This window comes from Nyctereutes procyonoides, unplaced genomic scaffold (genome assembly GCF_905146905.1).
Source record: "Nyctereutes procyonoides isolate TBG_1078 unplaced genomic scaffold, NYPRO_anot_genome, whole genome shotgun sequence".
Taxonomy (NCBI): domain Eukaryota; kingdom Metazoa; phylum Chordata; class Mammalia; order Carnivora; family Canidae; genus Nyctereutes; species Nyctereutes procyonoides.
In genome coordinates this window covers 44495894-44519516 of record NW_026575052.1, presented here as the reverse complement: position 1 = coordinate 44519516, position 23623 = coordinate 44495894, and the positions used below count along the sequence as shown (strand labels likewise).

Sequence of the window (23623 nt, the reverse complement as noted above, 5' to 3'; positions counted from 1 at the left end):
TGAGTTATGATACCAAATATAGGGCGGCATTTTCATTTTTTAAGGTTGCAGATTTAGGCAAGCTAAGTTTACAGACTGTTTGGAATTTCAATCTTTCAACATATAAGGCACTTGCAAATGCTTCTGCTCATATATATATATATTTTTTTCCTTCCCTAGAAGGGACCAACGCCAATAAAGCTCGTCTCTGCCTGAGTTATAGCTTTTTCCCTTCTGATAATCAGTAAGAATTATGCAGAGGTGTAGCGTTGTTAGAAACAGAAAGAGCAATCTAATTCCACCTGATTATTTGTTTTTTCCAGAACATACCTTACCACAGATGCTGGCAGGATGGTTTCTATAGAAAAGCGGTCCGATTAAGAGGAAAATTTCTGCTAGGTCAATTTTAATGTCCAATGTTGAATTCGAATTTGTGAATGTGAAATAGATTAATAATGAGCTTGTGCTGGAAGAAAAAATTAGAATTCTTTTCTCAGTGGTCAAGACAAGGAGAAAATACTGAGAGAACTTTTTGGGTTTTTGGTTGTTTTTTAAGTGAAAGTGACATTTATAGAAGGTTTTCTTCATTTCTAACAAAATAAAGACAGAAGGTCTAACACCCTAGAGTGGATCCTTTGACCCAAGTAAAGAATTCTGCGCTTTTGCTGACTGACAGTTGGAGGCTGAGGCGGAGAATCTAAAAGAAGACTTGCAGGCACCTGCATGGCTCAGTGAGTTAAGTGACTGATTTTGGTTCGGGTCATGATCTCAGGGTCCTGGGATTGAGCACCATGTCAGACTCCCTGCTCAGTGGAATGTCTACTTCTCCTCTCCCTTTGCCTCCCACTCCGCTTATGCGCGCGCTCTCTCTCAAATAAATAAAATCTTAAAAAAAGAAAAAAGACTTGCTACCAGAGTCCTGAGGCCAACTTTTATCAACCTTCCGGGGAAGGATTAAATGCCACCCCAGAGGCTGCTCCCACCAAAGGGCCGCAGCTTCTTCTCTACGAAGCAGTTACTACTAAGCCTGGAATTTTTCTCACTGGAGGTTCACTGGTCTTCCAAAAAAGGGTGATACAGCATGGGAACACACCTCGATTTATCCAGAGACTCAAATCGATGACTTATTTTCCGTTATCTCCTTATCTTCACTTACAGAGTCTGCCATTGTATATTTATGAATCTTTAATGGTAATTTCCTTTAAGCCAGTGATAGGAACATTCATGGAAAGAGTCTTAAATATTGAGGTTGATGTGGCTTAGGTGAGAGAACTTTGGCCATTTAAGTTAGAAGTCTTTCCTTTCCCACCTGTCCTTGGAACTGTATGCTTCCACCCAAAACCAACAACTGGGGTCTACTGATGATCTCTCTTTACTGAGGATTCCTGATTCCTAACCAAAGCTAGCTACCTATTGCTGAATGGTTAATACTAAAAGCCAGATCCTCTGCTGGTATTTTTTTCTGCTAAGTACTATGATGTAGGTCCCTTTTGATGATAAAATCCATACTTTGAGAGGTTAAAGGCCCAAAGCCAGAGGCGCTTGGGTGGCTTAGTCAGTTAAACACCTATCTGACTCTTGATTCTGGCTCAGGTCATGATCTCAAGGTCCTGGGATCAAGCCCTGCTTTGGGCTCTGTGCTCAGTGGGGAGTCGGCTTGAGGATTCTCTCTCTCTGCCCACCCCTGCCCCACACATACACTCACTCTCTCAAAAATAAAACAAATAAATAAAAAGGCCCAAAGCCATACAATGACAGAGTTGGGATTTGAATCCAGAACTATTACTCCAAACTCTTTTAACTGCCATACTAGATGGTCTCCCACAAAAGTTCCAACTGTGGGCTTCCTTCCCTTACCAGAGGATAAGTAGAACGAAGTCGGCCTCACATTTCTTCTGGCAATAAGAACATTTTGCTCACACATTCTGAACAAACAAGCAATTATTCTGTTTTATTTTAAAGTACCCATGTGACTTGTTCCCTCGGCTCCCACATTCCTCTGTGTACTGTCTTGACTCATATTTTGGGTTTGTTCGCAGAAAATATACTGCATTTCTAACTCCTAGGGAATTTTAACTGGCAGCCAACACATTTTGGGCTGTGTTGTGATTTTGAAGATATGCTTCTCTTTAAAATACATGAAGGCAGAAAAGAAAAAAGACCCTTCTATCATTGGCGACAGGAATATCTGAGCTGGACAAACATATGTTTTCCTTTCAATGCAGGTGCTACTGACCAAAGCCCCTTTCAAAAGTCCTGGGAACTGGATCTGTCCTGGAGAATGAATGAGTTCCCCCTTGGTTTTGTACACTCTGTCTGCCACAGCCCACAGGAAGCACAAGACAGCATTTCTTGAGGTTTGGTACACAAGTTAGTAGTTTGGGTTTACTCAGCGCTGGGGCTTCTCCAACTGGAATCTTCCAGAACCCCACATTCTGCTAGCTATTTGGTATTTTATAGAACATAAAATGCAATGAATATTTGACTACTGTCCCATCAGTTTAAGCTTTTATATTTTTATTGAACATCTTTGGACTTGCTATTCTTCATTCAATCCTTTTCTTCAGATTTTCTGCCCCTAGACGCACCTTGACATCTTAGACTATGGGACAGCAGGTTAGCCCCAGTTGGTCCCTGACTATCTTGGAGATTTTTGGCCAGAGAATGAGAGAAGGAAAATGTTGAAATAACCATGATTACTATGGTGATTCCACAACAGAGAAATCAAGGACCATACAAAAAACAAGCATAGTACCAAATGTGCTCCCTTTTGGAGCCTGGGAAAGGTTTGGTGGCTGCTCTTATTAGATGAGCAGTAAAAGCCCTCAGTAAACACCAGAGAAACAAACCCCTTCCTGGAGCCAGTGGGCATTTGTCTCTGTCCTTCTTCTGAGCATGGGGCTCCGTTCTCTTTGTATGGATAGCAGCGCAAATCCTGCATTGGAAGCAGGCAAGGGCTCTTCAAAATGGTTCTGCACTGCTAACCAACCTCAGTCACTTCCTTCTCTCTGGCCCAATTCTTGCATGGAAAATTGAGGTAATGATTTATATGTCGTAAGCAGTTCTGACAGGTGCACTCCGTCTTGGCTTCCTCCAGCCCCAGGACTAATCGGAAGCTTATCTTTTCCTTTGTGTAATAGGGAGCTGTCAGGTTCCATGACCCTCCAAACAATTCAATCACTCACAGGAGGATTCACCTTGGAGGGAGGACGCCTTTGTACTAGAGAAGGTCATGGAGGCCATGCCCTGACATGTATCAAAACAGTGGCAGGCAAGGGGCTGGAGGGCGACATGGCCACACTGACAAGACGCCATTTGCTTCCTCAATTTAAATCCTTCGTATCTGCCAGTAACTGCCTGGTTTGTGCCAACAGCTTTTCTACCATGGTGTATATCCTGTCTCATGTGCAGAACATTTTGCTATCTGAGCAAAGAAGGGGTCTTTCCGAAGATGACCAGGACAGAGAAGAAAGGGCTTGTATTGCTCTTCGAAAGAAGGGGCAAGTTCCTTGGCAAGGTCTATGATGCCTACTAGCATGGTCTGGCCATGACTGGCCTGCTTTGTCACTTGAACCTTACTGTCACCACACGCTTCCTTGTGTGTGCATTCCAGCCACTCTGGTTTTCATTCCATCTCCTGCTCACCTGTGCAACCTCCCACCTCGTGGCCTTCGCCTATGGTATCTCCTCTGCCTGGAATGTCCCTCCCACACCTCTCGTCACCCACCTCCTGCCTCAGCTCAATCCAAAATTGCTCAGGAACTTATTCTCTGCTCTCCCCAAATGGATCAAATTCTCCTGTCTGTTCTCCCGTGCACCATCCACCTCTCTTCTGCAGCCCCTGCCTGGCATGAGTTTCACATTAGGGGGCATTTGATTTGTGCCCTTTCCAACCAGAAGAGACTGTCAGATCCATGAGGGCAGGAACCGAGTCATTCTTGTTCACTGCTGCCACTCCAGGGCCGACCACAGGGTGTGGCTCACAGTAGGGACTCGAGTACTTGTGGAATTAGTGAGATCTGGGTGGTATATCTGTTCTTGGTCGATGTGACCAGTGCATAGGGCAAAGGCACATTTAATCAGGACCGATTAGTCAACTGCGGGTTCAGGTGCAGGGATGACTTTATGTTTTATTATCATTATTTTTTAAGAATTTATTTATTTATGTATTTATTTATTTATTTGAGAGAGACAGTGAGCACATGGCAGCGGGTGAGGACGAAGCAGGCTCCCCACTGAGCAGTGAGCCTGATGCGGGGCTTGATCCCAGGACACTGAGATCATGACCTGTGCAGAAGGCAGACACTTAACTGACTGAGCTGCTCAGGTGCCCCACAGGGATGACTTTATCATGGGAAAGAACAATGGTAACCAACGATGGCTGTCTTTTGTTACTCCTGTTTCAATACCTCACCTCACAACTCCTGAGCTCATTGATAATCTTACATTCCCCCATTTCCTTCACCCTCTCACCCCGAATAATTTTCTCAGATGCTTTTGAATTTGGAGAGCAAACGATTTTTTTTTTTAAATCGAGCTTTCACATGTTTCTAAATGTCTGCTTGTTTGCTACTGAGATAGGATAATTGGATGAAGTTTGTTCCCCTTGTGTCTAGATGTTTTGGCATTAAACAGACAATGTCCTTATTTAATTCAAAGTTGCAGAACTCTAAACCTCTGAAATAATTAGAGGAAGTGGAATCAAAGAGCAGAAAAGGAAATGTGGAGAAGGTACTGGGGCAGTGGGGCAGGGCTGAAATGCACGACAGGATGGGCTGCAGTGTCAGGCACAGACCCATGAAGTTGGTTCCATTCTGTTCTCAAACAAAAGCACGTATCCACCTAGTTCCTCACTGATGGTCAGCCCCATGAGGGTGCCCATGTCTGTCTAGGACTACAGATGTGGAACCTTCTTTTTATAAATGTAGATTAGATGCTAAGCTACACAGAAGGAAACGTTTGTGACCAGTGATGGTTTCTGGATTGGCTAATGCAGTGTTCCTGCGTCAAGAGGTCTCTGACAATGGGATAAAACCTCCATTGGCTTAGATGGTAAAAACCATTGCTTTGGGGAAGCCATTTAAGTGGCTAAGAGGGGGGAGTCTACTTTCAGATAAACAGGAATGAACTCTGGTTTTGCCACTTGGTAGTGAGCAAACTGCTTTTTCCATGTAGAGCAGCTGCCTTATCTGAAATAGTAACAATAGATTTTTGCTTTTGTTTTAAATATTTTATTTATTTATTTATTTTTGGAGAGGGAGAGAGAGAGTGTGAGAGTGTGGGTACCTGAGGGGGGGGGCAGAGGAAGAGTGAGGATCTTAAGCAGACGTGGGGTTCTATCTCACAACGCTGACATCATGACCTGAGTAGAAACCAAGACTTGGGCACTTACAGACTGAGCCACCCAGGTGCCTCTGCCAACAATAGTTTTAAGCTCGTGGAGTTAAGGTAAAGCTTAAATAGGGAATATGCAAGGTGCCTGGTGCTGTGCCAGGTACTAGGAAGTGCTCAGTTAATGTTAATGAACCTGAAAGTTAAGGACACATGATTCTGTGGCAGCAAGAGCAGAAGGAAAACACTGCCAGGCGAACTCCTCCTTCCCCAACCCAATCCTTTCAGCCAGCATTTCCCTAAATGAGGTTCTAGGGCTGTGCTGCTTGAAATAACAGACCCACAAGCTGCCTGTTAATGGTCGGTGATAAGATAAGGAGCTTTAGATAGAATCAATGGATTGCTTCCTTCACTGAGAAAGAAAGTCTTTCTATGGAAAATAAAAGTGTCAGCTGAACAAGGCAGTGGCTGGGTGATGTGACGATTCATACTCTGGTACCTTATCTGTGGACTGGCACTGGGCCAAAGATCACATTTTGAGGAGAATGTCATAAAGAAACATGATCCCATGAGCCGAGCCAAGGGCTTTTCATAGTCTGCTAAGTTTGGTGGGAAATATCGCATGTTGTATATCTTTCTTGGAGTAAGATATCCTCTGTCAGTAAAGGTTTCGAGAAACCCTGAAGTAAATAAATTTGTTTAAATGTGTTTGAGTGTTTCCCCATATACTCTTGAACAAGAAACATTTGTGAGAGTGAATGTGTCTATGTGTTTTTATCACTGCCTTTAACGTTTTCCTGGTAAAGGATGTGAGCCCAACTGATCATCTGATCATAACAAATGACCAGGGTGGGATCCATTCTCCTCTGCTCAAGCAAATACAAATTAACACCCTAGGTGGAAAGTTCTTTTCCTTCGGACTCAATCATTCTAAGGAAATCAAAGAATTAAATATTTTCTCTGTTAACAATCTCCTTTACCATGAAAGTACCCTTATATCTTCCTCCAATCACTTCCTGTGCACCCCTCCCCCCCAAAGGGATCTCCTTGTACATTAACCTCTGGGGAAATGTTTAAAATCTTTTTCTCAGGTAAGGACAGGTAGGGGGTATTTAATATGCAATATCAATGCATGAGGTAAAGCCTGGTTTGCAATGTACTAGGATCAAAGTGATATCTTCCACTGAACTTGATTTGAAACCTATTAGTGTTAATTATTTTCCACAAAAATCTTATGTATAATGAGCAGGAGCCCTAGACTTTCTTCTGTGGCTTCAAATTAGTTCTGTGTATAAGCTGGTAGCAAAAGGGGGATAGGCACATATTTCTGATCTCTAGTTAAGTAAGTCTAACTGAAAAACAAATACAAATCCATTCTAGGCTTTGTGAACATTCTAAGGTTTTTTTGTGCCCTGTGCACGCCTATACATGCATATATGAGCACATGTCTCTTCAGGGGATGGGGCTCACACCTCTTACAGTGGCAACAGTGAGTTCACATTTCAAAGCCAGGACCTGGTCTGAGGACAGTGTCTTTCCCATCATTCTCATAAATCAGGTTATCCCACCCGAAAAATTCAGAAAATGGAGATACTTTTCTCCTTGAATCAACTGGTTGTACCTGGATTTTCCACTTACTGTAAAAATATACAGACAGCCCTTAAAAGGAAAAGATGGGTGAAACTAATACTGGTAACTTCTTTTCTGAGAAAAATCCAGCAGGGTCAGTGTGAATTAGGTTAGACACAGTGACAAGATCTTTGCTTGCATAGCCTGAGAAAGACCAGCAGCTTGCCTGGCCTGGCTAATCTTACCACCCCTCTGAAACCCAGGCGAGTTAATGAGCAACATTAGGAAGAGACTAGAATAGGGTCCTGCCTCATGACCAAGATAAACTGCATCAGAGGCCATGGAAACATCAAGATTTTCTTCCCTAACATGATTCTTTTCTTTTTCTAATACTAGTAGGCTTCTCAGCCTCCTACTGGCATTGAGTGTACATAAAGGGAGTGGCATTTACCAGTTCCCATCACATTCAAGAAGCCACGTTAGCCTTCCAAAGTGGGTGGGAGCAAGAGACAATGAGAACTTGATCTTGAACGAGGTATAGGATTCTGCTTATATTTACATTTATGTTGGATCTGTAAAGGCAGCAGAACAAAGGTAGCTTTCAGATGAAAGAAAATATTTTATAGTCTGTGAATACACTCTGAATCTGAGGCAGCTTTGCAAAGTCAGTACAAACACATATTCAAAATAAAGCACAATAGATTGCTGGTCCCCAGACGTCACACTGCTTTGAACCTTTACAATTATATTCATTAGACTTTCCTGAAACTCTTGGTGTCCAGGTGACAGACAAGAGGGAAGAGGAGAAAGGTGGTGGTAATGCTGATCATCCACGGTTCACAAGGCATCGTGCTACATATGTCGACATGTTACTCTATTTTATTAGCATGACCTCTGTGGGAAGGACGTACGGTGATTTTCATCTTACAGATGATGGCTAACATGTGGTCAGAGCCCCTAGCCCCTTTCCTGGAGACTTGCAGAGTGGTGTTAACGTAGAGACTCCGGAGTCGGTGTGAATCTGCCTAAAAATGTGACCCGGCCACTTAGCAGGTTATGGCCTGTGGGCAAGTCATTTCAGGTTTCTGAATTAAAGCTCCTCTTCTGTAAAATGGGGATAACAATATTATGTACCCCACGGAGCTACTGTCAGGCGGCAGTAGATGGTGTTTGCAGTGTTCCCAGCAGAAAGCCTGGCACACGATATATATTTAATTAATGTCTGCAACAGTGTTAACTGGCCATCAGGTGGGCTGTCCCCTGATTCCATAAGGAGTAGGATGGGAAAAGAACTTGAATTTTAAAGGTCAGAATCACTCACACACAACCTAAACCTCAATGGCCTGCAGAAGCTTACTCCAGGGTACCTGGGTGGCTCAGTGGCTGAGCGTCTACCATTGGCTCAGGTCATGATCCAGGGTTCTGGGATGGAGTCCCATATCAGGTTGCCCACAAGGAGCCTGCTTCTCCCTCTGCCTGTGTCTCTGCCTCTCTCTCTGTATCTCTCATAAATAAATAAAATCTTAAAAAAACAAAACAAACAAACAGCAGCTTACTCCAAATCAAATCACTCAGTATAGGACCAACTTCGTTTTGATAATAAGGTTACCCTTAGATTATTCTGTTTAGAACTTTGATGTAGGAGGAAGGAAGATCACAAAGGAAGAACTTAAAAAAGGAAACCAGAGAGCCTTTGAGGTCATCATGCCAATGCCCCTCAAGCCCAGGTGGTCTTCAGAACAGCCTGGGATAGAGCTGAAAGGTAGGGGGAAGATTCTGAGTCACTGAGCTGGGAATGATGTAAGCCATTCCCAGAGTCTGATCATCATTCAGGTTTGGTTCCATGCATCCTTTCTGCTCCACTATCCCCCAAAACGACATGGAAAACTGACCTGGGCCCAAGGCACCAGCAGCTTCTACAGTTTCCTCAACAGGCTGTCCTCTAGTTCCTGCTGACTCAGAGTGTGGTTTCCAATGAATATTCAGATGAATATACCAGATACTCTATTTTGATATGAGGGGAAGGATAGTAAAAACACGAATTCAAGTCCAAACACTACCACTCACCAGCTGTGTGACCTCAGGCACATTGATTAACTTCTCTGGCTTCTGGTCCCACTTCTCTAAAATGGGTTTTTTTTTTTCAGTCCCTACATTGAGGCTTTATCTCAAAGGTGAAATCAGCCAGTACATGCAAAGTGTCCCTGGAACACAGCAAATGCTCAATAAGTGTTTGCTGCTTTATTATTATTCCAACAGAATTAGTACCTTTGCCTAACAATGAACACAACTAGCACTGTCTCACCGAACATTAGCCAAAGAACAGGACAGGGACACGCACAACCCTCACTCCCAAGAGGTGAAACCCATCAAAACGCAGGGGCTTGTCGGTGAGGGCTGCGCTTGAGGTTCCTGTGGAGTGCTTTCTGATCCCATAACTGAAACCCCATGACACAGACAGATACAATCAGATAATGATGGCAATCAATAATGATAACAGAAATTATTATTTATTTTCATAAACACAGACTATGTGCGTCCCGCTGAGTTACACACATCACATGCCAGTATTCTCTTTCGGGGCAGTCAATCAATGGGAAATCTCAATATCCACCCGCCGAGGCGGGAGGGGGAGGGATGGAGCGAAGGTTGAGAAATTACCCACACCAGACTGACACATTCACAAAGTTAATCTAATCCAAGGGGCCATCCGGGTGCCATTGCAAGCCTGTGAATATGGAACAGGCTTGATTGATTTTTCGCTGCAGTAGCTAAACACTTCATTGTTATTTGCAACAAATATAAGGAAAGGAAAGATGAAACTGTAAAAGGATTGGATATTAAGTCCCCAGCACAGCAATAAATCACAAAATGAAGTCTAGAAAAATTAAAAAAGGGTCGGGAAGGCTGCATCTGTGTCCTAAGAGGCCTTGGGTATCAAAGCATAAAACCAAAATTAGAACCTGGGCAGGCCTGGCTGATCCTGACTTACCTGTTAATCTGTCCTGAAACCAGCCTGGAGTTACACACCCACCCCCTCACCCCCTGCCCCTCGCCCTCTCCGGAGTGAGCATCACCACATAGGCATCACAGAGGCAGCAAGAAAGCATAAGGTAAGGTTGTGTCTACACAGGAAGTGTCTGCTTCTCAGAGCCTCAGTATCCTCCTTTTATAATGGGGATACCTACATTTATACCACTAGAAAGAGCAAAATATCAATTCATGTCCTGCTTGCCTCCCAGGGTCCATGGGAGCATCACATGAGGTTCCCAGAGTGAAAGACCGTCTATCCTTGAAGATGCATCTTGGAAACTCCTTCCTAGTCCTGCACCTCCTTCTCCTCTGTTCTTCCTCTGATACGGCAATCTTCTATGCTGTCCCAGGACACTTATCCCATCCTGTGTTTCTCAAAGGGTGGCCCAGGGACCATATGCACTGGAATCATCTGGGGGGTTTTCCAAGAGGGGTCTTGTCAAAGATGTCACAGGGTGTAAGTCAGACCTTTTAACTCAAAATCCTTAGTGAGAAAGCCAGGGACTGTCCTCCACAGAGCATCACGGGTCCCATGAGGCCCTCCGAAGTTTAAGAACCACTGCTTTGATTAATGTCATGTTGCAGCCGCTTGCATTTTGTTCTCTCCTTCCTCTTGAGGAAAGGGGGTGCCAATTCACACATCTTTGTGAGATCTGCATGGTAGCGCATACATACTTAGCACAGTGCCTGACACACAGTAGGCACTCACTGACTAGGAATAAAAATACATGAAAAAGTCCTACATGTCCGATGCTCTCACCTTTACTGTTGTCTGGATCAGGGGCCACACAATCAACAGTCCTGCATGATGGTGAAGGGCAGGTGCTCTGGGATCACACTGGGGCTCTATTCTTGGCTCTGTCACTTATTATCTGTGGGACACTAAGCCAGCACTTACCTCCCTGAGCCTCTGTTGACACGTCCATAAAATGGACATGATGCCGAAGTCACAGGATGGTGATGAAGAAAGAATTGTAAAACATACATTACTCTGCTCAGCCCAGAGCCTGTCCCTTGGAAAGGCTGAGTCCATGCAGTTGCTATTAGTAAACTTAACCCACTGGCCTGTTTAATCAGTTCTTTAGGAAACAGGTCAGGTAGTGAGAGTAGCTGTTTCACTGGAAAGTCTCACTTTCGGGAAAACAGCTAGTCTGTTTAATCAACCCTACTACCCCCATGACCTGTTAGCAATAATCCCCAAGATGACCTCTTTAGAGTGCAGAGCTGGCAAATGCTCATGTTGACCAGCCACGGTGTCGCAGATGGTGGCTGGGGGAGATCCAAACAGCCACTGATGAGATTTGCAAACATCAGGGTCACTCTACGTGGAAAAATGTTAGTCTGAGACATCCCATGTGTGTGTCCTGCGGCTGAGAGGAAGACAGAGGCCATCACCAGCAGAAGGCTCGTATATAAAACTGGAAGCCATTTGATCTCTCTATCTTTAATCTCTCTAGAAACAGGGCATCCACTGAGTGCCCACCCCGAGACAAAAGCCTTTGCGGTCCTTGTCCCCCACTTCCCACTGCCAAATTCAAGCTTATGCATTAAGAAAGCTCTGCTGAAGGATTCTGAGAAACACAAATAATGAAACTCCCCCCACTCTCCGATCATGAACTAATATTTTTTTAGAAGGCAGAAGCTATAAGGAATCATAATGGAAATATTGGGTTCAGATAGACTAGATCTGAATCCCAGTCCTACTCTTTTTTTCTAGCCATGAGATCTTGGGTAAAAATCCTCGTCGATGCTAGGACTCCATTTCTACTTCTGTGTACTGCATTCATTTGACAAATACATGGCCTCACACGTGCCATGGGTTCTTCTAGGTGTTGGGGCTCCCAGAGAAAAAATAATGTGCGTGATTTAAGTGGAGGTGGAGGGGCAGCAGAAAATGGACAAATAGCATCCCAGGTATGATGCAAGCTAACAAAAAATGGGACAGGGTGAGGCCATCAAGAGTGAATGGGAAGATGTGAGCGTGCAATTTTCCCTAGGATATTCTAGGAGAGCTTCTCTGAGGGAGGAAGGTTTTGGGTGACCCAGAGATAACAGAACATACCTCACAGAGTTACTGTTGGAGCTACATGATTTAAGGATATGAAATCCAGCCTCTGGTGTATAGTAAGCACCTAATAAACATGGTTATTATTATTATTTATATTAGCTGTAAGGAAGATTTAGGTAAAACCCATTAGAAAACTGAAATTCATTACATCCCCTACATTTCTGTGAGTGGTTACGGCAAGTCACAGCGTGGGAGATCACACTTTCTGAAATCTATATTTACAACTGGTTAAAAAACAGATTCCAATCTGGCCTAGGTTCCCAGGGCACTGGCAGCCAACCATAATGAGGCAAATAATAACTCCAGGCTCTTCCTGCAGGGAGAAATATGCTAAGTGTGATTTTTCAACACCCAGCTCCCATCCCAGACTGAAGAAGTTACTAGAACTATGAGTTTCTGTTGCCTAGAAAGGGCTCTGAGGGCCTCTGACATCTTGGTATTGGGAGGCCAGGGAAGAAGGCCAGGGGACTCTCACTCAGTGGAACTACAGAAGACCTCAGGGTCATCGTTTTTGCACGCTGAGCTCAGGGATCTAAAAACTCACTGTGTATGAATGAGAAAGGGGAGTGGGTGGGGACAGAGACAGACATCCTGATGTAGAATAATAATGGTATTAATTATTGAGAAAGCCATTTCAAATCATTGAATGTATATGTCCAAGTGTAAGAGCCATAGCTCTGGATTTTTAGTCCCAGCTCTGGAATAACCAGTTGGCAGTCACTTCTCTCTCTTGGCCTGTACCAGGTCTAAGGGCTCAGGTCCCAGAGCAAAGTAGATCAAGATTTGATTCTTAGTCTTGCATGATCCTGGGCATATTATTTACCCTCTCCAAGCCTCATTTGTACAGTGGGTATTTGACAGCAAGCTGGACCTCACATGGTAGCTAATGCAGACACAGTGTACAGTATGGTGCATGGGATATAATAAATGCTAAGTACTGGACACCAGCATTTTCACTGCCCTTCCTCACTGGCTGTTCTAAAGGTGAATCAAAAGATTAGGTAAGAAAACACTTGGTGACATAAATGGCACTTTACAGCTATAAGGTGTTATTATTAAATTATCATTATGATTATTGCTGTGAATGTTATAAACTGAGCAGGCGATATGGTTTTCAAAAAGCATTTCTCATAGCATCTCTGGGTGAGAGTGATTGGATTTAAGAGGCTATCTCTTCCATGAAAAAGGGGAAAAAAATAGCTACATTCTTGTTTTGAAAAGCTGAGCCTCCTAGCACTGAAACAGAACAGGTTCATTACTCAGTGAGGATTAATTAGCTGTCGGGTATTATTAAACGTTCTCACTCTCCAGATCCACACAGAACTGGATTCTATGAAAGTGAGCAAGAGGTAATCATAAGACAGGGAGGAGGGAAAGAGCCACAAATGCTGGCAATGCAAATTTGAGAGAGGAGCATGTTAGTAAATTACAGTCTGATTAATATCATGTCAGCTCATTCTCTGTTTGGAGTCATTGTTCTGAATCTATGGTCTTCGGGTTTGCTTGTTTGTTTTTTTTTTTTTTTCCCCCTTCTTCTACTACTGGGATCAAAAAGAAAAGGAGGTTGGCCTTTTCAGTGTTTTCATCCAAAGAATGCCGGAGTGTGGATGATTACACTGAAACACAGGATATTGGAAAGCCTAGGAAAGTAGATGGGGTGAAATCAAATACGGGTATTTACGTGATTATAGCAAATGTGTCTCTCAAATTGATGCAGTAACTATTGAAATGATTGAAAAGTGGTAGAGGCTCATAAAAAATAATAGCTCGGGAGAGCCTTAGAGATGATAAAATCCAGTGACCACAGATGCCCCCTACTCAATCACCAGGGGTTTGTGCTAAACATGTAGATATCTCTGGATCACCCCCATTTGCTGAATGGAATCACTGCGGTCAGGTCCTGGGAATCTGCATTTGGAACTTGTACTGTGGATACAAAAGTACAGACCACCTCAGGATGGCAGTTGAGAAACGAAGCTTGGAGAGGAGAAATGCAATTCACGGGCCCAGGGTCACACAACTGGTTTAGATGAAAGCAAGAATTAGAATTGAGGTGTTCTAACTCCCAGCCACATTTCAAGGCCTCCTTCCACGTGATTGCAAGTCCACTTCAGCATTTCTGCTCTAATGGAAACATAGAGATAGGCCTTCTCCTCATCATCAGGGTGACATCTCTGAGTGGCTAACCGCAGGTATATGAAATCCTATAGGACACCATGGACAACAGGAATTCATTGTGGGAACTCCAGACGGCATCTGAGAAGGTCAATCCAACAGAGGAAACCAGGACAAAGTGACATCTGGGCAGAAGTTCATGTTGTGAACTCCCTAGTGGCACCTACACCATCTGTTTTCCCCCATAGGACTGCAAAGTTCCAAGGGGCGAAACACTGTCTTATTCCCTTGGAGAGCCAGAAGGTTGCCCGCCACTCCCTAGGTACCAATGAATAGCTTGTAGACTGAATGCAGTAGAAAAAAAGTATATGAAAAGGGAAAGCATATTAATTTTCTTATATCAGTAGGGAGTAACAATAGCCATGATAATAATGACGAAGACAATATTAAACCAACAGCAGGGAACGAACATTAAGAAGTGCTTTCTGTGAGTGAGACACTACAAGGCTAAGTACTTCATCACACACAATGTAGCATAGATTTCTCACAAAAATCCCAGGAGGCAGTGAATCCTTGTAATGCACATGGGACTTTGGAGGCACAAGGACTTCAGTTAGTATGTCCAAGGTCCCCAGCTGGAGACCTACAGTGCCATTGTTCCAACCCAGGACAGACAGACTCAATGTCCACATTCTTCACTCTTCACTACCCTCCCCTCAGGTCTGCAAAACCTCTGAGCATTTAGAGCATCAGTCCTGTCTGATATGGAAGACTTGTGTGGCAGTTCTTCAGGCTGAAGGTACAGGTTGACAAGAGGAAACAGAGCAGCCAATGCTTACCTGCTCAGAAGCAGCTCAACAAAAGACCAGCTACCCGTGAGTACTGGGTCAACACTTGGCAGCCTAGCACTGTGGGCAGCAATGAGCCTATGTTCAAAAAGCACCTGCTGGGGGCATCTGTGTGGCTCAGTCAGTTGAGTGTCTGACTCTTGGTTTCAGCTCAGAACATGACCTCAGGATTGTGAGATTGAGCCCCGCATTGGGGTCTATGCTTGGTGGGAAGTCTGCTTGCGATTCTCTCCCTCTATTTCTGCCCCTCCCCCTGCTCATGCACTCTCCTTCTCTCAAATAAATAATTTTTTTAAAGCACCTGCTGAATAAAGAGTGGAACAAATGAATTAATGAACAAATAAACAAGTGAGCTAATCAGGCACACACTGATCATTCAATCCCTGTATTTGCTTCTAAACCCTAGAGTGACAACCTCTTTTCCCCACATGCACTGCACTGCCTCCCTTCTCAGTTTTTGGTCTTCAGTAAAGCAGCTGGTATCTGAAAGCTACCAGCTAACATATTTGACACAGTTTTGAAAGTCCCTTGGGGCTGGTCTCAACATGTGCCTGCCCTTGTGCTCATGTTAAACACATCCCAACCTAAATTCACCATCGAGTCCTAAACCATTTTAACCTGTATCTGGAGAGCCTTCCCTTAAAAGTTTGCTTTTAGAAATCCATTTTTAACAATCACTTTCCTAAGAGACCTTTCCTGGTTCTCCTAGAGCCAAATATAATTTCTTCCTCCTTTGATCAAACTGTAACTCTCTGACACTCTCTGCATTTATCTTACTCTATTTAGCACCATAAGCATTTTTATATTAGACCTACAAATCCCTTCTTCACTGGACTGTGCGTTTCTGGATGGCAGGAAGGGAGCTATTCAGATTAATAGCAGAGAGCACATATTGAGTACTGGCCACGGAAGGAGGGCTTTCCACCCTCACCACCTTTTCACCCAAGTACGAGGTTCACTGTTTTACAGACAGAGAAACTAAAAATAACTTGCATGGCTCAAGTTCAAGAGGGTTAAGCAACTACAGGCGATTCTGGTGAGTGGCCAAATTCCAACCCAGGCCCATTACATGCAGAAGTTCATGTCCTGAATCACAAAACCCCAACCTGCCATATGGGCAGTCCCATCCCCTGGACCTTGAGTACAAAAGACGCTCAAGACATTTTAGGAAACGTGAGCAGAGGCTAAGAATATAGTAAGGCACAGTGGTGGCCATGAAGACCAGTCCTAGGGGAATAAAGGAAGGACACGCACTCAGGTCAAGTCCCTGCTTCATCCCCTTCACTCATACATTCCAGTTGCATCCTAGGGCAGCACCCAGCCCATGCACACCAGGGGGCCCTTCCTTTGTGCTTGGTGGCCAAGACAAATGAAAGATGGTGGCAAAAGCTGCCCCCGGGCTCACCCTCAAGGTCGTGATGGTGGCAGGATCCCGGAGCCGGCCCTCCTCATCTTTCAGATTGTAACCTTCTGGCCTCTTATCACGCTCGCTGACTTTCCACAGCTTCACAGTTTTATCTGTGGAGGGCAACCAGAGTAAATCAAAAGTACAGTGAAAACAAGCTTGTCAAGGTGTTCTATGTGTGGATGGCAGGGGGAGAGGGGTGGAGAAGCAGGGAGAGGTGGAGATGAGCACCGGATACATGCTACTGACGCTGGTTCGAGTCAAGGGCTCAGGGCATAAATCTCATTTGTCTGGAGGCAGCGCTCATGTTTCAAAACAAAACCATATTATACCCAGACCAATGGTTTTCCTGACAATGGCCTATGAAATCTGGAGCTTAACCATTATTTTGGTTCATTCAATAAAAATATTTATTGAACACTGAATAAGAGGAGCCACATGGACAGAATTAGCTGTGTAACTATATTATCAGCACTTGCCCTGGACAATTTATTTAATGTGCACCCTAACCCCGGGAGGTAGGTAACCCCATTTCAGTGTCCACCCCACAAGCACTGCCCTGACCATGACCTGAATGGTCTTCCATGATCTGTATTTCCTCACCCTTTCTGGTCTCACTGATTGCCTCCTTTGCCCTGTGCTCCAGCCACATGGCTTCCTCACGGCCCCCCATACACGTCACCTCCACTCCTGCCTCAGACTTTGCACTAGCTGCGCTTTTTGCTCAAAAGCCCTTGACCCTCTTCTTCATGTGACTTGTTCCTTCCCTTTGCTCTGTGTGAGTCCCACCCTCAGAGGGGCCTTTCCTAACCAACCCACATCAAAACATCCCCACCATTCTCTCGCCTGCTCCTCCTGCTTCAAAATATTGGTGCTTCCCTCTATCTGATATAGGCTTTTTTATGTCTCCCTTCCTAGAAACTCACTGGAGGCAGGATTCTGTGTTGTCCATCACTACACATCCAGCACCCACAACAGTGCCTGGGACACAGTGGATGTTCAATACATATTAGGTGCATGAATGAATGAATCCTATCTCTACAGTGCATATCTTGCTAGCGATACTCAGAGATATACAATGGTAAGAACATTCATCAAAATGCTCCTTTCCCCTTGCACTCTCCTTGGAATCTCCAGCTGGAAACTACCTTTCTCACCTGTGTACTGTTCCAGAGCTTTATATCACTAGCTGACACCTATCATTCTCCATAGCAATAAAGCAGGGCAAGATCTCCAATGTCTACAGGGGTGAGGCAGTACAGGGGAATGAGTGCGAGGGGCTGGGGGCTCTGGGAGGCAGGAGATGGCATGCCTCACCTGTAGGCTTTCGATCCCATTTCTTAAGTAAACATGTTTGGGCCAATCAGATCATATGTGGGGGCCGTGTGACTTGTAGACTTTGCCGAACAGGTCCTGCCTTCATTATTTGTACTTCCTCTAGCTTTTCTTGTGGAAGGCCCCTTCCTTAAATACCTCCTCTGTACCTTCCTCTGTGCCTGCACAGGGTAGGCTTTGGAACCAGACAAGCTCGGGCCACACCCTCACTCCCACTCCAGCCAGCCAAGCGGCTGATGACTGGGATTCTCATGTAGTAGGTGCCTAGTTTCTTCAAGTGACAGGAGCACCCGATTGATCAGGAGAAAGAGTACAGAATGCCTAATTCAATTTGAACCTCAGAGCAGCAACAAATGACATTTTAGGATGTGTCCCAAATATTTCCACCTCACAAATAAAGACACTTAACTTTACTATGCTTTGGTTTCTTTATTTTTAAGTTGGGGCAAACAGTGTCTTCCCCACGGGGCTCTCAGAAGGATTACACGGAACACCCTGTGTACGGTGTTGAACATGGGTGGCCTTCTAATACTGGCTGACAAAGGGCAGCTGTTATTAGAATTAGCAAAGTGGGCGACTATTCTCTGATAATAACATGTTGCTCTGACAGCAACAGTTTCATCCCGGGGTGACGTCAGCACATTTTGTTTCCTCCCTAACACTGTGGGCAGAAGAGCCACCCCTCCCCCAGCCTCTATTAGGGTTCCTTTTCTCCTTCACCCCTTCATCTTCCTTCCCATGCCTCCTCAACAAAGGCCTTGTTCCCAGAGGTCTGAAATGCACCTTCTCCTGAAGTGGGCTTTCAGCAACCATCTGGCTACTTTAACAGGTAAGTACCCCTGTTTCCTCTTATCTGGGGACTCCTCCAGCTGGTCATGTCTGCTGGCACACCTGGCTGGGTTGCTAAGTGTAAGATCTGTGTGCTCTGAACTGTGTGCTCCCCCCGGCTTGTACTGGGAAAGAAGGCAAGGAAGCCTTTCCCGAGACACTGAGTTGAATTCTGAACTTCCTATCCATACACCAACATGCCTCTGGTCCTACCCTCTCTGGACACACTGCAGCATAATGCCCGGTATTTTAGGGTGAGAAAATGAAGCAGAGGCTCTGCTTTATACAGTCATTGGATTAGTGATGGTCAGCTGTGACTCAGAACAACACAAAACGGGGACTTTCAACACCAAATATTTTCTATTGCTTGGCTTTGGAATATATCCTGTCCCATTCGACAATTCTTCTATTTTTCTTATTATGGATGATACATTGCAACACAGAGAAATAGAGAAATCACAGGTAAAACATAAAGGGCAAGAATCAACTATAATCCCTCTAGTCAGGGACTATCCTTGTTAACATTTTGCAGAGACATTTGCAGTATTGTTTCTCTACATTTTGGCAGGAAGAGTACAAACCTCAATAGGGATACTGCATATACAGATTTTGTATTTTCTCATTTTATTTCCTTTTATCATGCAAAATTTAAAGAGCCCTAAAGTTAAAAAAATAAATTAAAACCTTCCTCAATTCTACTAGATAAAGTATTATAAAAATTTTGAATGAAATATCCTTTCATTATATTTATGTATATAATTATATAACTTAATATATGTAATATGCTATGCATAGTTTATTTTTCCTGATCCTATCTATCCATACTAACATCTACTCCTATAAATATATAATTTATTAAGAATAAGAATTTCTTGATAATTAAAGGTTGAATAATGGGAGATTTATTAGCAAATTATAGAAAACTCATACAAGGGAATGCTATGCAGTCATCGAAAATGTGATGATATTTTAGAAGAATATTTAACAACTAGGAAGATATTACTATTGTTAAGTGTTATATTATTAAGTGAAAAAAATTTGTTGCAAAACAGCTTATCAAATAATCCCACTTTTGTTAAGAAGCAAAAAGATTTATCTGTTTATCCATGTCTCTGCTTTTTTCTTTAAAAGACATCAACACTGGTTCTCTCTGGGTGTAAACACTTTGTTATCTTCATTTTTCTTCCTTGTATTTTCTAAAAAAAAATTTTATGGTGAATACACACTAGTTTCCTAGCTCACAAAACAAATCATTTCCCTTTCCCTCTCATCCTAAGAATTAAGATAGAAATAGAAAGCTAGGTAAAGCAACGTGTTTGTACCTGGCAAATAATTTCAAAGTACTGATTCACAATGGAATGTTGGTTTTATTTTTCATGAAATATGGTAAAGTTGAAAATATATGCTAGCAGAATGTAAAAACTGCACCAAACTGTAATGAGATAAGCACATTTTTTTTTAAGATAATTGATGGCAAATTCAATCCAATTCCCCATGGCTGGGTTGCCTGGAGTCATTCTAGACTTTATTATCACACAATTTTTCTTGACTTAGTATCTTGAAGCTTTGTGGATAAAAAAGTCTAAGGAACATGTGGCTGTTACTATGAGTAATGACTTTTTCTTTTTTCTGGCTGGCTCTCTGAGTAGTTTATCATTACTTGTGGCAGCTTTTAAACACAATCTTATCATCTATCTTCATTTTCTCTTTTGTACAGTAATTCCAATTGTCTTTCATTAATTTTTGCATGTTAACCTATTTGGCTTAAGGGGAATTCTCAACCTCAATATTAGTACAAAAAAGAAAATCGCAGAAGAACATGGGAATTTTTCTTCTCAGAATCATTTTGAGATGCTGTTGGCATATGAAATAGCATCCCAAATGGGAAGATAATATCCTTGTTAATCAAAAAACTATTTAAAAACTCAATTAACAGAACATTATGCTATATAATTAATCTTCATTGCATTTCAATGATTGCCGTCCCATCCCCCCCACAAAGCACTTAATAAGTCTTTGGGTTTTATAGTAATAATCAATAGGGTAAATTTTGTAATATAAAGTAAGTTAGCCATAGAAGATAATCAGACACTTTTACTGCCTGAAATGATTAAGTCAACATCATCAGAAGTCTCTTTTATTCTAAAGGGTTGGATACACAGGGCCTTTGAGTAAAACTTCAACAGCAAAACGAAAAAAAAGAAAGAAGAAAGAAGAAAGAAGAAAGAAGAAGAAGAAGAAGAAGAAGAAGAAGAAGAAGAAGAAGGAGGAGGAGGAGGAGGAGGAGGAGGAAAAACATGCATGTGGTCTGGCTTTCAAGAAATCTGTGTTGAAAAAAAGTAAAGTGAACAATACATACAGTTCTGAGAAACAATCAAATTACTGAGAATCTGGAAAAACAGAGGAGTGGAGATCTGGTCATGTTGAGATAAGCCATGCTTGAATAACCCTAAACTGGCTATTTCAGAAGTGCCCATGTTCAAGTTTCTATACTGGCTTTGTCATCAAGGGAGTTTTAGTTCATATGCTTTAAAAACTTTCCCCCTTCTTTTCAGATGATTAACATAAAACTCACTGTAAAAGCTTATTAGCAAGTAAAAAATGATAAAAGGAACAAAATCTACAAGACATTCAACATGCATGATCCAAAATTAATCATAAATCTTTCTGTGTGCTTCCTGTCTTTAAAAATGTTAATATATATCTGATCATATTATATACATGTGAGCATGGCCTTGTCAGTGCTGGGCATAGGTAAAAAGCAAATTCCTGCCTTCTTGACTTATATTTAAATGTATATCCCTCTGAGGCAGACTCACATGTGGGATGAAATGAAGTGCTCTCCAGCTTGGTAGCAGGTTTTCAATTTTTATACACTAATCCTCTGAATTGTTATGCTATTCAATTAGCACCCTTTAGTATGTGATTTTACTCTGAATTGTTCTGAGAATAGATGGCTTCTTTCAGCAAGGGTATTATGAACCTTTAGGGTAGGTCATTTCACTGCATGAAAGTTTACCAAACAAATACGGAATTTGGCTCTCTGTTCAACCCCTAACGTCCTCTCTCTCTGACCTATTTCTATCAACTCCCCCTATAATAACAAATGGTATAAGAAGAGGATGGAAGGACCCAGAGAGAAAGAAATCACTTTTTGGTCTATTCTTTGGTAGGTCCCCCTCTCTTCTTGACCTGTGCTCCCGGCCAAGAACTTGATGGTGTAAGAGAGACACAGTCATTTCCTTTACGAACCCCCAAATACATCCAGGAACTAATAATTTTGATTCAGTATGCCCAACTCACAGGGATGGCATGTTGAATTGTCTGAACTGTATTCCCAGAATAACATTTAGTCAATCTTAAGAAAGGAAGTCAGATTCTAAAAACACCTGGAAATAATCTGCACTAGTCAAAAACTACGGACAATGGGTCTCAAATAATTTGGTCATAAATCCGTTATTTTTAAAAAGGATAATAGCTATGTACTGAGGGGATACCCTGTGCTGAGAACTCTGGTAGGCATCTTGCATATACTGTTTGAAAGTTTTTCAACAGCTCAAAAAGTGAGCTCAAGAGAGATGGAAATACATGGTTTGCTGATTGTATCTCTGCAATTACCAAATAGGCAAAGTCACCTCCACGTACCATTAGTAGACAGAAGGAAGTAGGCTGCATTCTGCTGAGGGAGCCATCTTATTTTATTGATTTTTTCTTCTATTTCTAAACTCTTCAGGTAATCGAACTCGGGTTCATGGCTCTGGAATGTGCTGTAAACATTGTATTCACCCCTACGATGAACCTGATTTTTACTCTGTAGGAAGGGAAAAAAACACACACAAAAGAAATGAAATCATATAAGCCAACTGCAAATTCACCAATTCCTTTTTTCTTTTTTTCCAGCATTAGAGTCCCTTGGGTGGGCTGGTCAGGCCACGTCAGTGTAGAATGAGGGCAGACCCATGGCAACTAGTTGATCTTACCTTACTGGCCTCCCCAGCATTTGATTGTGCATCCCTGTGGGTCATAACTGGCACCTCCAATATACATCTATTTATTTATAAATTATATGCATGAACTTCTGCACTAATATATAGTGTGTACAAAATACACATAGAAATAGATGTCAAAATAGGACACGATTTAAAGAGAATATAAAGAGAAATTCTAATATTTTCTTTCTACATCCTAATAGAGGTCTCAGACACCCTTAGGAGGGAGCCATCCCACAGCCACATCCACACTGACCTATATTAATCCCTCACAAAGATTTCAAAGCAATGATATCTATACCTTTTGCTGGCCTTTAAAAATCACACTGGATCCTCACAGAACCTCTGAGAGGTAAGCAGTGCAGGGAAATGGACCAAAGAGGTTCAGAGGTATTAAAATGACCTCTCCAAGGTCACACAGCTTATACACAGATTTGGGCATCTGATCTCTTCCTTCCCCATTTTCTTGTGGCACAAGAGACAAAACAGACATTGGCACAGAGATGCCACAGGAGTCCCTGGAGGACTGTCAGACTCTACCTCTGGCTTCCCCTCAGCTCCGGTTATGCTAGCATGGAACCACAGGAACTATGCAAAAGATGGGAGAATGAAAGAGGATAGGATCTGCAGAAGGGCACAAGGGTAAGAAGAGGCTGGAAAGAAGAACAAAAAGGGTGTGAGGGAAAGATGAGAAGGAAAAAAAAAGGGGGGAGCTTTTATTGCAGGTGTTATAGGACATTATTACTAAGCGCTTCCAGATTCAGGCTTTGGAAAACCAAATTCAAATTCAGGTCTTACCACACATTTGTCATAGAAACTTGACTCTAAAGAAAAGTCTCAATTAGAAAAACACAATCATATTCCTGGATGGATATTGAACATTCAAACCCAAGTCTCCATTTATTCCATTTGACGGGTGATGGTGCCGATGGCCGGTGTGGGGTGTGTTTGCAAGGGTGCTGAGGGTCTATGAGCAAATTCTCCCAGAGTGTGCCTCCTGAGAAGCCACTCACACAAGTAGGCAGCGGGCCTGACCCTAGATGTTGTCCTATGGCTTTCTCAGGCTTTGCGTTCATTCCAACCCGAAGCCTTGCTGCAAAGCAGAACACTCAACTGTATGCTA

General features: G+C 42.9%; 1 protein-coding gene across 7 annotated transcripts in view; it reads right to left on the bottom strand.

Annotated features, from left to right (window-relative positions):
- The window catches only part of PPP2R2B (protein phosphatase 2 regulatory subunit Bbeta), a 439499-nt gene that overhangs the window by 80020 nt on the left and 335856 nt on the right, over positions 1-23623 (bottom strand). For all 7 annotated transcript variants that reach the window (XM_055332678.1, XM_055332677.1, XM_055332676.1 and 4 more), the window contains 2 exons: positions 22157-22322; positions 16349-16461 (listed from right to left, as the gene is read on the bottom strand). In XM_055332678.1, coding sequence (XP_055188653.1) covers positions 16349-16461; positions 22157-22322 — 279 coding nt within the window. The remainder of the gene's footprint in view (positions 1-16348; positions 16462-22156; positions 22323-23623) is intronic.